Source organism: Sarcophilus harrisii, chromosome 2, assembly GCF_902635505.1.
Source record: "Sarcophilus harrisii chromosome 2, mSarHar1.11, whole genome shotgun sequence".
NCBI lineage: Eukaryota > Metazoa > Chordata > Mammalia > Dasyuromorphia > Dasyuridae > Sarcophilus > Sarcophilus harrisii.
In genome coordinates this window covers 199,007,783-199,023,544 of record NC_045427.1, presented here as the reverse complement: position 1 = coordinate 199,023,544, position 15,762 = coordinate 199,007,783, and the positions used below count along the sequence as shown (strand labels likewise).

At 34.0% G+C, this 15,762-nt stretch overlaps 1 protein-coding gene across 6 annotated transcripts in view; it reads right to left on the bottom strand.

The window, feature by feature from the left end:
• Positions 1-15,762, bottom strand: part of LTBP1 (latent transforming growth factor beta binding protein 1) — a 421,971-nt gene that overhangs the window by 156,867 nt on the left and 249,342 nt on the right. For all 6 annotated transcript variants that reach the window (XM_031951251.1, XM_031951252.1, XM_031951253.1 and 3 more), the window contains one exon: positions 12,890-12,961. In XM_031951251.1, coding sequence (XP_031807111.1) covers positions 12,890-12,961 — 72 coding nt within the window. The remainder of the gene's footprint in view (positions 1-12,889; positions 12,962-15,762) is intronic.

The window sequence follows — 15,762 nt, the reverse complement described above, 5'->3', positions numbered from 1 at the left end:
TGACTTCAGAAAAGACTGGAAAGACTTAAATGAACTGATGCTAAGTGAAGTGAGTACAACCAAAAGAGCATTGTACACAGCAACAAGATTATGTAATGACCAACTGTGATGGACTCTTTTCAACAATGAGATGATTCAAGGCAATTTCGATAGATTTGTGATTTAAAAAAAAAATCTACAACTAGAGAGAGAACTATGGAGAATGAATGTGGATCAAAGCATTGTATTTTCGCCTTTTTATTGTTGTTTGATGGTTGGTTTTTTCCTTTTTATTTTCTTTTGAGATGGAGTTTCTTGTGTCGCATTCAAACAAGGAAATGTGTTTAGAAGAATTTTACATGTTTAACCTATATTGGATTGCTTGCTGTCCAGAGAAGGGGAATGGGGATAAGAGAGGGAAGGAGAAAAAATTGGAATACAAGGTTTTGCAAAGGTGAATGTTGAAAACTATTCTATTGCATGTATTTGGAAAAATAAAAAAGCAATTATAAAAATGCTTTGTTAAACAAAATTAACACAAACAATATTAGAAGGGAAGCAATAAAAGGGAAAACATTTTTACATTCAAAAGCTCTGATAAAGACCTCATTTCTAAATTGTATAGAGAATTGACTCAAATTTATAAGAACTCAAGCCATTCTTCAATTGAAAAATGGTCAAAGGATATGAATAGACAATTTTCAGATGAATAAATGGAAACCATTTCTAGTTATATGAAAAAAAAAAAAAGTGCTCCAAATCAGAGAAATGCAAATTAAGACAACTTTGAGATACCACTACACACCTCTCGGACTAAGATGACAAGAAAAGATAATGATAAATGTTGGAGGGGATATGGAAAAACTGGGACACTGATACATTGTTGGTGGAATTGTGAACAAATTCAACCATTCTGAGAGCAATTTGGAATTATGCTCAAAAAGTTATCAAACTGTGCATACCCTTTGCCCCAGCAGTGTTTCTACTGGGCTTATATATCCCAAAGAGATCTTAAAGAAGGGAAAAGGACTTGTATGTCCCAAAATGTTTGTGGCAGCCCTTTTTGTAGTGGCTAGAAACTGGAAACTGAATGGATGCCCATCAATTGGAGAATGGCTGAATACACTGTAGTATATGAATGTTATGGAATATTATTGTTCTGTAAGAAATGACCAACAGGAGGATTATTTCAGAGAGGCCTGGAGAAACTTAAATGAATTGATGTTAAGTGAAATGAGCAGAACCAGATGATCATTGTACACAGACCATACGATAATCAATTCTGATGGACATGGCTCTCTTCAAACTAGTTCCAATTGTTTAATAATGAAGAGAGTCAGCTACACCCAGAGAGAGAATTATGGGAAATGAGTGTAGACCACAACATAGCATTTCCACCCTTTCTGTTATGGTTTGCTTGCATTTTTGTTTTCCTTCTCGGGGTTTTTTCTTTCTTTCTAGATCTGATTTTTCTTGTGCAGCAAGATAACTGTAAAAATATGTATACATACATTGGATTTAACATATACATTAGCATATTTAACATGTATTGGACTATCTGCCATCTATGGGAGGGGGTGGGAGGAAGGAGGGGAAAAGTTGGAATAGAAAGTTTTGCAAGGGTCAGTGTTGAAAAATTACCCATGCATATGTTTTGTAAATAAAAAAGCTATAATTTTAAAAAATGCTTTGTCAATTCAAACTAGAAGTTATGATTAGTTCTGGGAGAACATTCACTCAGCATTATGCATTTTTAATCAGCTTCCTTTTACCTTAGAAAATAGAACTGATAAATCATAAAATAGCAATTAAAGGCTACCATTGTAATTATGGCACTTTTTTTTTAAACAAAACTTTTAAATGTTAGCTTTTGGATAAATTATAGTAGATTCAATAAAAAGAATGAATTGGAACAAGTACTTCTAAGTTCTAACATGCCAAATCTATTCAACTTTGGCTATAGTAAAGACTGACCTTTTCCTACTATTGTTCCCAAACCATGCAGTATCTGAAAGGGAAACTCCTATTACAATACAACAAATACGTCTTAGGATCTGCCACTGAATTAATGCCCATGTAATGAGTATTACTTTCTTAAGTGGAAAAGTTACAATAGTTAGATATTTCCCCCAAACTCTGAAATTAATGCAGATAATTTTGAAGAAATAATTCACCCAAAAGTTACTACTATGACTATGTAGACGTGATCTCAATATAATCATGCAGGATTATTTTTTCTTTTCAAGTATGCCGAGTCTGCACAAATTGGGAACTTCTATAAAGAAATCTTCTTGATATAATCCTCTGATATAAATGATAGAAATTTAATAGCTTGCTATTATTTACAAGAAAACATCTGTTCTTACTACAAAATGTTAAGATACTTTATGCAAAAAATTATTTACAAAAGTCAATATGCTACAAGTACTTGATAACTTTATGTTTCCAAAAACTAACTGTCTGGAATGCATGCCTACTTTCTACTTGTAATCCCTAATTCTTTCAAGGTTTAGTTCACGTGTTACCTCTCATATCAGATCTTTCCTGATAACTCTTAATCAATTAATCAATAAGCATTTACTAAGTGATACTATGTACCAAGTATATATACAAAGACAAAACAGCATGTGCATATATGAAATACAAACTGAGCAGATACAAGTTAGACAAAGGGAAGGTATTTGCAGCTAGGGGAACAATAAAGGCCGCCTGAAACTGAAAGGAAGCCAGGAATTCTATCTAAAACATAGAGGTGATAAGGATATATATAACACTTAGGGGTCTGCCAGCACAAATATGGATGGAAAGGAAGAACAAATAGGCTAGAAAGATTGACTAGATATGCAAAGTCATAGTGAAAAGTCTAGGAGGAAATTAATGTTATGAATCTAAGTAACTGGGAAAATGTTAGTATCCTTAAAAGTAATAGTTTCAGAAAAGCAATGAGTTTGAGGAAAAGATATGTTGTATTTTTAAACATGATGAGTTAAAAAGGTCTATGGAAATGTCTTAATAAGCTGTTATGGTAACAGATATAAATAATAATTCAGGACTGGAATTCAAGAGACAATAGCTAGATAAATAGATCTAACAAATGCACATATGTAAAACATTAAAAAAATGTAAAATTAATATAAAATAGTTTAGGGAAGGAGGGCCTTAGTAGTAACTAAGTAGATCTAGAAAGGTTTCACATAGAAAGTGATACTTAAGTTGAGTGCTAAAATAAACTATGAAATTATAGAATTGGGGAGAAGCAGGAGGGCAAGTATTGCAGGCATGGAGGACACTCTATGCAAAGGCCCAAAGATAGGTGAAGGTATGTAAATAAGTAGAGCAAGACTTCAATCATCTATGATTTTGTCATTATGGGTCCTTCCTCCTTAACAAGTCTTCATTAGTTATTGAGATCAAAAATTTCATCAACCCACTTGTGTCTAATCTGATGATGAGTCGAGATGCTTCCATCTAGATGTCTCATGGACATCTTAAATTAATTATTTCAAAACATAACTAATCAACTTTCCCCAAAAAAACTTTCCCTTCCTCAGAAATTCCCTATTTTTGAAAGGGTATAATGATCTTTCAAATCATTTGAGTTTATAACCTTAGAGAAAATTTTGATTCTTGACTCTCCTTCCCCTTATTCCATATTTTCAGCTGCAAAATCTTGTTGATTTTTATCGATATGATGCCTTTCCCATCTGTCCATTTTCTCCTTACAAGGTTAAGTTATATCTATTTTAGGTTCTCATAATTTTGCACCTAGACTATTATAATCTCCCTCTTCCTAATGTCTCTTTCTCAAACCCATCTTTCACAAAATTGTCAAAATAATCAATCAACTAGCATTTATTAAATTCAAATTATGTGTCAGGAATTATACTAGGCAACAGGGATACAAATGCAATCACTATAAATTCCTACTCTGAAGGACCTTATATTCTCTGTAAAGCACAGGTCTAAATATACTATTGCCTTGCTCAAGAATTTTCACTGATTCCCTTATTCTAAGAAAGTGTTTGAGTTTAATTCAATGAGTATGAGGAGAACAAGAAAATAATGATGTTGTAGAATGATCCTTGTTTGCAAATTACTATTAAAAAAATTAGTTTATAAGAGTCATTCCTTGGGGAAAGGACCCAAACAAAAAGCTACTGCCATTATAATGAAAAGGCAAGTTATATCTAGTGCCTGTCTACTTTTCTTATTTTATCCTTTTACATTCTTGCATATTATTTTCCTTTATGTATTTTAAATTCCAGTCTAATTAAAATGCTAATTGTTTTCTACATTAAATATTCTAGTACATATGGTCCCTTTGAAGATAGACAAGTTGCAAGCCCTGAATCTACTGCCTACTCACCCCTGCATCTTAAGAGTCTTTTGTAGCAGCTTAATAATTCAGTTACTGAATTTAACTGAATAAATCTTTCCAACTTATTTATGCTCCTCTTTATAAAATATATACCAGGACCATAAATCTGAATTTAAATAATGAAAAAAAATTGTAATCATGTTATACAAATGAAGTGCAGAGAAAGGACAGACACAGAGGCATTAAAGGAGGGAAAGAGGACTTATAGTTCTAAAAACCTACTAATATTAGGAATGGGTTCAACAGACAACATACATATATCATGAAGTATATACCACCTTCCAAAATCTTTAAAGAAATAAGAGAGAAGGGTTAGGTGGATGGGGAAGCAAAGGATGAGGAAAGAACACAAGGGAGGGATCTTTAGGTGGGGGGGAGATTAAGTAATAATAAGCCAAGTTATGGAGCAGAATTTAATAAGAGTCAGCAGAGATAGGAAAAACATATGTGTATCTGGGATATGTCTGTATATATACATATACTATATATATCTACATATGTATGTATACATAAATACATCTTTTCTTAACTGTAGCCGGCTTCGGGTAGTGGAGAGGAATGAAAAGGAGAAGAGTGTGTGTGTGTGTGTCTATAAGAGTACGTATTTATCTACATATGTATATATAAATATATCTTTCTTAACTAGAGCATGCTTGGGGGTGGGAGGATGAAAGAGGGGAAAAGATAAAGTAAATAAGGTGTGCAGTACAGAACAAAAGAACAATTTACAAGGAAGTAAAGAAAAGAGATACTCATGAATATAATTTCTTCTGCATATATCTATCTGTCTATCTATATATATACTTTCTTAAATAAGTATTTGTTGTCATATATTTTGAATCCTCCTTGTTCTCCTGGGCACATGATAATGCTCTCTTTTGTTTTGTATTGCTCTTCTCTTTTTCTTTTTGCTTCTTCTGTTTCTTCAAATAAAACAAATTTGGAGAAGAAAAATAAGAAATTGATTTCAATCAATGAGTATTTATTAAGTCCCACTATATTACATGCCAAGCACTACACTAAGTACTAGGTATGCAAAGAATGATGCAAAATTTAAAACACATACACATACACACACATACACACAAAAACCTGTACTCAAAGAGCATACATAAATTCTACTAGGAAAGACAACATGTCTATTTGCATGTGTTTTTGTAAATATGTATATACAGAACAAAAACAAAGTAAATACAAGGTAATGGGAGATAGTGTGGGGGGGAAAGCACTAAAAACCAGAAAGACAGAAAAAGACCTCATGTCAAAAGTAGTGCTTGAGCTGGAACCCAGGAATTTTAAGTGGAAGAGGAAAGAAATGTATTCCTAGCATAGAAGACAGCCAACAAAGCTAGGAGATAAAAAATGTTGTATGTGAAGTCCAAAGAAGTCAATTTGGTTAGATTGTAGACTGTGAGGAAACCCGAGTATACACCCTTCTTCTGACAGCTACTTTATACCTACAGATAAATTAAACTCTCTTGAGTCCCACTTTCCCGGCTGGTAAAACGGGGGAAATAATATTTCACAGCAAAATGCTAAAAAATATATCAGATGATGTAACATAAAACATAAAACATTTTATAAATCTCTTCATAGTCTTTATCCTTAATAGTTAACTCATTCCTCTCACTAAGGAAGTTCTCTCTATGTGCCTCATAAAGCTTCTCTTCAGTCATGGCAGTTAATTCTCTCCAGAATGGCAAATTATCCCAAAGATCCTATTCCCTTTTTAAAAATATATAGTATCTCTGAGAAAGGCTTTCTAAGTTATGGCTATATCCACAATGTGGTTAATTGCTGGTGCAAAATTTCCCTCTATTGATGCTGATAGGCAACATGTCTGAGACTTCCATTCATAGAAAACTTCCTAGAACACTGAGAAAATAAAGTAAGAGTCACAAAGCTAGCAAACTCAAGAGATAACCTAAACTCAAGAACTGATGTAAAAGTTTAGTCTTCTGTCCACTACTTCATACTACTCTCAGATATTTATATAAAACACAAACTAGGGTGTAATGCTCGCATTACAAAGTACTCTATTTAACAACATAGCTATTATGTAGGTAGGTCCAATATATAGTAATTTCCAATATACAGTAAATTTAAACTACAATTCTATGTAAAAAAAAAATTGATACTATAATCAACCTTTCAAAAACACATCAGTTTCAAAGAAGGACTGAGAACAAATTAGAAAGATAGCCAACATGGTAAATTACTCCATTCTAAGAGAAAGTACCATGTCAGTACCAAATTGCTATGTCACCTCTTTTTATTAAACATCATTTCATTTAATTTTATTTTTACTCCAAAACTTATAGAATAATGAAACCATAAGTAGCACTTTAAAACCCAAGAAATAAAATTTTACGTTTGAAGTGAATTACTCTAATTATAAAAACTCAATATCAGGGAATTGGGAGAATGTTTAAGATCTCCATGTTTATGTGTAATAAATCATTCCTTTGAAAAGATAATTGCAGCATAGCTAGAGGAAAAACACGCAAGCTTAACAGAAATTATCCTAAAGTTACCTGAATTAACTCATACAGATGGCTCTGTTATGGTACATATATTAGGTAAAAAATTGTTTCAGAACATTGGTTCACTTAGCTCAAAAGAAATAATCACATTTCAGTTATTAATCACTCTAATGTTAAATGTTTGTAAAATGAGCCCACTCTTGACCACTGGAAAAATTCAGAGAAAAAAATAATTAGATATTTAATATAGTCACTCCAGTTTAAAAGTCTGAACTTAAAAAAAAAAATCTGCAATCCTCCAAGAAAACTGGCTTCCCATATGTAAAATAGAAGTGGAATTCTGTTTAACTTTATTAATATAACAAAGTAAATGATTCTAAATCCTTTTGCTCAATAGCCATCCCCACAGATGATGTTGAATGATATTATATTATTTTTATGAGTCAGTATTCTCAGTAGTATAGCTTAGTAGTGCCTTCTTGGAGGCATCATGAACCATTATTTTCTGTGATTGTCTTTGCTCCAAAGTTCATGCCAAAAAGTAAAATACTGTTTTTCAAATATTCTTGGGGGTTTAATTTTAGCCAGGACTGAGTGTTACTTACCATCAGGACAACTGATGGAGACATAACTATTTGACAAGCTAACTACAAACCAAATTGACTCAAGATTATTTGGCCCTAGTAACAAAAATGAGGCAAATTAAAGAGACCATTTTTTCCTTGGTTATTTGGATAGCTATTTTACTTTGTTAAAAGGGACTTAGCAATTTATAAACCAACAATTTTTTGATGCGTATGAGTTATAAGATTCTTCCAGAATCACAGAATTTTAGAAATGAAAGGATTCTCAGAAAACCCTGACTATAACTCTTAATTTTACATAATGGAATCAAAGACCAATCAAGATTAATGACTTGATTTAGCTATTTAAGAGTTAGGTTAAAAACCTAACAGGACAGATCTTTTGCCTTTTTTTTCCTTTTTCTTTTTCTTTTTTTTTTTTTTTTAAAGAAATCATCAATGATTTTCTTAACAAAAAAAAAAATCTCCATAGATGAATTTACAGGTGAATTCTACGAAGCCTTTTTTTTTTTTTTTTTTTTTTAAATTATAGCTTTTTATTTACAAGTTATATGCATGGGTAATTTTACAGCATTGACAATTGCCAAACCTTCTGTTCCAATTATCTTTTGCCTTTTCACTATATACTGCCATGTTTTCTAGTACTCACCAAACAAAACAACATACTGTCCTATATTCAGCTATTAGCTAATCCTTTTATATATTACACTTCTACGGTATTTATTCTTTGATTCAAATCCCAGTCTCCTTTGTAATTTTTTTTTGATGATGCCAATGGCTGAGATAAATTAGTGCTAATATTTGGGTTTTTAAATCAAGGATTCTTAATCTAGGGTATGTGGACTTTTAAAAGAAGTTTCATAATTTTATTTCAATATAACTGATTTCCTTGTTTTCTGAGAAGTCCACAGATTTCACCAGACTGCAAAGATGTCCATGACACAAGAAAAAGGAACAAATTCCTACTCTAAACAATGCTTTAAAATATGTTCCTTCATTTTACACCATCCTTGGACCAATGGGCCCTCTAAGTTTTGCCAGGAGATAGAAACACATGAAATCAAAGAAAAGAGAATTTAGAGGAAACTTCTCAAGTTTTTGACCACCAAATTCCCAACCTATCAGTGGCAAGAAACCAGAGTATTACAATCATCAACAAAACCAGAGTATTACAATCAATTTTTTTGTAATTATTTGTACTGTTAATTTTACAGGGAAGAGAAGAGATTGCAACATGCTAAAATTATGGAGGAAGCATAAAGGGAACTTTTCATTTCCTACCAGCTTCTAAACTGGTTTCATCTCTACAAACCATCAGCGGAAATCTCATCATGGAGCTTGCTTCAACTTTGATTCTCAGCACCTTATCAATACCCTCAGTTGCCTTTACCATCTGACTGGACGGCAGATGGAGTAAGTTATGAAAAAATTTAAGAGCCAAACAAATCATCTTTAGATTATCTATTATTTCAGATTTTCTCTACCATTGGCTGCTTCTATAAATGCATATAATCAAAATCTGATATTTGATAAGATTCACTTTCCTATGTATCTTTCAAAGTAAGAACAAAATAAGATCAGCCCTTTCTTCCTATATCTACTACACATTAAATCGTATATGCAAAGTTTCAATATCACCTGCAATTATAAGAAATCAATAAAAGCTAAGGTCCCAAGATAAACTTTATAGCTGCTTGGAGGTGCTTAACAGCTGCCTGTTAACAAGCATATTGTCAGAGTTCATTTATTTAGTTCAGTACTATACTATTCATTAGTCTTGGAATTTGGAAAATTACAAGGGGAGAATTAGCCATCCCCGTTTAAGAACAGAAGGCTTGTATTCTGTCCTGAGCAACTACTTCAGACTGACCCAGGCAACTCAGAGTTCATCATATGAATAGAGAACTATGAAGTCATCTGTTCTGCAAAATAATATTAGCTGAACATGTATGTACTAGTCAACCACAGAGTTATCAAGGGTCTATATTTAGGATGCCTGAGGCCCTATTTGTGGCAGCTGGTTATTCCTATTATAGGGTGGTCACCCTGAACCTTCCATGACCCAATTTTTCAGTTATGCAAATATATATCTACTTATCTTTTGCACAGTTACATATTCTGATAAGCAAGAACTGCCTAAATCCTAAAAACCAAGTTAAGAGTATTGAGATTTTTTTTTTTAAAGGGACGCTGCTACTAGTGTTTAACCACAAGAGAAAATGATGGCAAATCTACACTGTCTCCTGATCCTGAGGTAATAATAAAAAGCATAATGATGATTAATGATATTTCTATGGGGCTTTACCATGGTTAATAGTTCCTGTGACAGCAGCTAGAAAAGTAAATCATTAACCTTTTTTGAGCCTTAGTTTATTTATGAAATGAGAGTGGGAAGGTATGACAAGAAGACCTTGTAGGTCCCTTCAAGTTCCAAGTGTTTATGATTCTGTTCAGGGTAACTTGGACAAAGGTACTCTGCCATGTTTTCTAAATAGCTCTATGATCTCATTTAGCTCCTCCTCTTTTGCAGATGGGACAGCTAGTGGATAGTGTCAAACCTAGAATAAGAAGACTCACCTTCTTCTGAGTTCAAATCTGTCCTCAAACACTCATTATCTGTATGACCCTGCACAAGTCACTTAATCATGTCTGCCTCAGTTTTCTCAACTGGAAAAAGGGCTGGAGAAGGAAATGGAAAACTCCAAATGGAGTCAGGAAGAGTTAGACACAACTGGAAATGAAGGAACCTATACAGAGTGCAAATCATTTGTATCTTCTCTTCCTATGGGATTCCTTTTCTTTTCTTCATTTTTTGAGACTGGGTCTCTCCCTCTTTCATCCAGGCAGATAGCTCAGTGGCTACTAACAACCCTGATAAGCAAAGAAGCTTTAATCTGCTTCTTCCTCCCAATGTTTCCTATTTATTTTTGTTTAGGCAGCCTGGTGGCTCTCTGCTACTGGTGGCTCACCACATTAGAGAGAACATGAAATGTTCTTTGGCCTTAATGCACCTCAGAACTCAACTAAACCACCAGCCTCAACCACTCCCAGGAGTAAGGACTGCATTGATGTACTAGATCAACCACTTATCTTTATTGTTTTTTTTTTTTTCCTGAGTGGATCAATAAGCCAATTTTTGTTTGAGTTCTCAGAGCTGAACTTAAAGACTTCCACACCTACCACTATTGTAATGTCTTTCACAAACAAGAGTGTCTGTAAAAGCAAACCATCTCTACAGAGGAGTTCACTTCTATGTGGACTGAGAAAGACATTCTTTCTGGCTCTGACTCACTTCTAGTCACTGTGCTTCCTTATTTTAGACATCATTAGATACTTATAATCAGAAGATCATTAAGCTAAGGTTCTATTTTGTATGACATCAAGATAAACATTGGAAGACACCATTAAAGAAAATAATCTACAAAAAGTAATTAAATATCCAAATCATATGACCCAGAGCTCTGATGGATCTTTACATTTTTTTAAATTTTAGTTTTAGCATTTTTCAGGCATGTCTGACTATGGGATTTTCTCCACAGAGATACTGGAATGGTTTGCCATTTCCTTCTTCAGTTCATTTTACAGATAAGGAAACCGAGGCAAACTGGGTTAAGTGGCTTACCCAGAGTCACACAGCTAGTCCATGTCTGAGGACAGATTTGAACTCAAGAAGGCGAGTCTTTATAATTCTATCCACTGGGCCACTAGTTACTTAGATGTCAAAGTGGGGGAAAATAGATCACATATATACCAAAATATCCACTGATTATAGTGTGAAGAACTAGAAACAAAAGAGCTGCCTATCAGTTGGGAATTGACTAAATAGGATGGGATATAAGAACAAAACTGGGTATCACTGTGAAATAAAAATATGAATAATTCCGAAACACAAGAGTATAACATCAACAGATACTAATAAATAGAATCAGAGAAGATTATGTGACCATTAAAATAAGGTAAATAGAATAAAAAATAAATATTGTATAATTATAATGTTGCCTCCAGAGTACAACTGAAAAAAAAAATGAACTTCTTTTCATTGGAGAAGTGAGATACTGTACAATACTAGATACAATTGGTTTTGCTTAAGTATTTTTTTTTCTTTTTTTTTTTTTGGAATTTGTTACAAGGTAAAAATGGAAGGGGGTATATTCAAATATTTTTATGATGTTAAAACAAGTCATCATTAAAACCAAAAGACAAAAATAAAAATCATCTATAAAAACTGGCCTCCTTCCCAAATGGGTCAAATTATATGAACATGTAATTTTTCAATAAAGAACTCAAAACAATATGTTGTCATATAAAAAAAAGATCTAAATCACTATTGATTAGAGAAATGCAAATTAAAGCAACTTGAGATAAGATAACATCTTACTTTATCTATAAGATTGGCTAAATAAGAGGAAACAACGAATGTTGGATATGTGGAAAAATTGGGACTCATTCACTGTTGGTAGAACTGTGGACTGATCCAAACATTTTAGAGAGCAATGTGAAATTGTGTTGTTATAAAACTATGTATTCCCTTTGACCCAGCAATACCACTAACAGGTCTGCTTCTCAAGGGAATTGGGGGGGGGGGGGGAGGGGGAATGCTGTAAAATATTTATAGCAGCTCTCTTTGTACTAGCAAGGAACAAGGAATTGAGGGAATGTCCATTAATTAGGGAATGGATAAACAAGTTGTGGTATATATGATTGTGATGGAGAAGGACAGGAGATAAAAGGGTAAGGGAGGGAAAAGGTGGTAATAGGAAGGGGAAAAAAAGGAAAAGTAAGAGGGAAGGAAAGGGAGAAAAAAGAAAAGTGAGAGGAAGGGAAAGGAAGGAAGAATATAGGAGAAGATGGAAAGGAGAGGGTGTTATAAAAGGAGGAAAGAGAAGGAGAAAAGGAATTTAGGGCTTGGATTAGAGGAAGTTAGGGTTAGGAAAAAAGGAAAATAATTTAGAGTTAGGATTAGAAAAGGAGGGGGAAAGAGGGAGAAGAGGAAGGAAGAGGAAAGGATAAGTAGGAAGAAAGAAGGGAAAAGATTCAGGAAGCAAAGGACAAAAGAATGAAAGAAAGGGAGAGGAAAGGGAAGAAGGGGAGAAGAAAAAAGAAGAGAGTGAAAGCCAGAAGGAGGGAAAGGAGGAGACAGGAAGAGAGGGGAAAGAAAAGGGAAAGCCAAGTTAAGGGATAGGAAAAAGGGGAGAGAAAAAGAGGAATGGGAAGGAGAAATAGCAAACCAAAGGAGAGGTAGTTAAGGAGAAGAGGGGTGAAGCAGGGGAAAAAGGAAGGGAAAGAAAACAAGGAGTTGGGGAAGGAGGAGAGAAGAACGAAGGGAGAAAAGAAAGGAAAAAAAAAAGAAGGGAAATAATTTTAAATGTAGTCATCCATTGTGACTAGGATTTCTGGGTTCTAATATGACACAATTTACCAATTATTATTCAATTCATCACATTCTTAGTCACAACGAATTTTACCTTGGCAAAAGGTGGCATTAACTCTCTTGTAACCTTGAGGGCACTCCATCATTTGGCTGTACATTGGGTAAGCTAGAAGGGGGGGAAGATTGAATATTTGTTAAAACTTTGTAATATATAGTTATTTTAAAATTTAATTGGCAATTTATTTTATTCACAAAAAGACATTTATAGAGCACTTTAGAATTTACAAAATAGTATGCAAACTTTACCTTATTTGATCCTCACTGCCGCTTTCTATCAAGCAAACATATAGATATTGCCCTCCTTTTACCCACAAGAAAATCAAACTCAGATCCGCTTCGGGGAGGTCCAGCTGACCACTCCCGGGCCAGATTTCAGAACCCACTGCTTCCCCTCCACGCTGCTGGCTCCTTTAGGAAGAAGCCCCAGATTCCAAAAAGATTACTCTGGAGAATGGATATTTAAACGGCAAGCCTAGTCGGAGGATTAAAGGTTAAATCGTACAGGACTGACAGAAAGCAGTAGAGCAGCAGGCTGAGAATTTCTGGGCTCAGGGCTCGAAGGCTGAGCCTATCACGTGCTGGAGGGTGCCCCAGGCAAAGTGTTTAACCTCTCCGTGACCCAGGCAACTCTCCGCCAAGCTAAGATGCAAAGCAGCTGTCTCTTAGATGGGGGAGAGCGATTCCCACCCCCAGAAATCCCTAAACCAATGAAAACCCTGGTTCAGGTCTCACGCTTCCAAAAATGGCCCTTGGAAAGGGCAAAAATCAAATTATTTTTCAAGGGGAGTATCTATTATATTCATTCGAATTTAATTGCATTCAAAATTTGGGAGATGATGCTTCTATGTTTGCACAATTTCTCCTAACACTTTCCTTTTGCGTATGTATGTGATTGGTGGGTTTTTCCACATTGTACAAGAGACATATTCCTAAGAAGTTTGAATGAATTGATTTTATTGTTATACACTAAGATTTGGGCGGGAGGGGCTTTCTGATAATTGAATAATTCCTTTTCCAACTTCAAACTTATTTGCATTTAAAAATCTGTATTTTCATGCACTTTGAAATCTCAGGCATCCAGCTCCTAAAAATATAGAATCCTCCAGTAAATAGAATATGTTTTCAAACATGAAGTCAGAGAAAGAAGTTGGTCTTCTTAAAGTTAAAATAGTTTCCAGAATTGGTAAGCTCATCAATCAGCATACTCATAAATACAGCACTAAAAATTAATTCCAAAAGGTAATACAGAAGAATGGGGAAGGCAAAAAGAGGGGAAAGGGTAGTATCTAGAGGGAAGAAAATAAAACAATAGTTTTTTAAAAGGTGATAAAATATGGAAAACAATGAATCAGGCAAAAAAAGTAAATCACAATTAAAATGAAACATCATTATCCAGAACATTAACCAAATTTTAGTTCCTAAAGAGAGGTATACCTGGACTCTCAAAGCATCAACAGATTCAAACTGGAAAGAATGTGAGAAATCATCTATTATAAGACCCTCCCTTTTAGTTTATGAAAAGTATGTGAACACTGTTTATTACAAGAGAAATGGATATGCATGTGGAACCCAAAGATAAGGGAAGAGGAAGAGATTTTTGTTCTATTCTCTCACAGAGGAAATACAAACTATTTATTATCAGGAGCAATAGAAGTAATAAATCCATGGAACCTTTCTTTTTAGGGGCAGCTAGGAGATACAGTGAATCTGGCCTCAAATGTTTGCTAGTTATGTGACCCTGGAAAGTCAAGTTTCCTCATCTATAAAATGAATTGCAGAAGGAAAAGGCAAATTACTACAGTATCTTTTCAAATATTCTGAAGAATTAAAACCAAGTTGAACTTTCTCAAAACAAAGTGTCTAAGTAGCAAGAGGTCCATATCCAAATAAAATTTTCAAGAGCTACCTAAAGAAACTCAAAAGGTTGATAGTTAAAAAGAGATCATCTAGTCCAGAGTGAGGAAGTGACTTGTCCAAAGGTAAACAACGAGAGTAAGAGCTAGACTCGGAACTGGAGTCTCTTGACTCTTGGCCAAAGCTCTTTTCTCTAACCACACTGCCTCATGAGAAAATTCTCAAAGCACTGAACCATGGAGGATTAAGCCAAAGTAAGTCTGCTGTCTTTCAAAATGCATATGATTTAGAGAGTAATACCAACCTAGGAAAGTTTTCAAAATGACACAAGAATGTGACCCTGAATATGTTTCTTGGGAATGAATCATTCAAAATACAACCAAGTACAGTAAATGTCAAGTTGTTAATAAGGTCACTGCAATCCTAATCCACACTGTCAGTTCTCAGGATAGGTCAATTGAATTTATTTTTTAAATGTGAAATGCACCAATATTTTAATCATTTAGTTAAAAAAGGGCAGCAGAATGATAGAATTAAAAAGGATTTTAACAATCATCTACTGCAAATCATACCTGAAAAAAGAATCACTTCTTTGGCACCCCTGAAGAGTGATTATGATAGTCTTTGCTTGAAAAACTTTTAGTTAGAGATAATGAGGCAGCCCCTTCTGACTCCAATTGTAAACAAGTATTTTGTTTTGATTTTTCCTGACATCAAGCTAAAATTTGCCTATTTGGAAACTTCCACCCATTACCCCTGTTTATATCTTCTGGAGCCAAACAAACTCGCCTAATCCATCTTCTTCCTGAGATCCTTGAAAACAACTATCCAGTATACATCTGAAGCTTCTCTCCCTGAATTAAAAAAAAAATAGTTTCTTAACAGATTTGCATATTCTTTTCTGTTCAAATCCAATTAGAAGTCATAACATAGAGATGTTATAAAAGTTATGTGAAATAGCTGTCAGTACCAATTAGTTATATTATGCATTAGGATTGCATGGAAAAACACTTGACTAGGAGTCAAGAGATAAGGATACTAATCTCAATACTG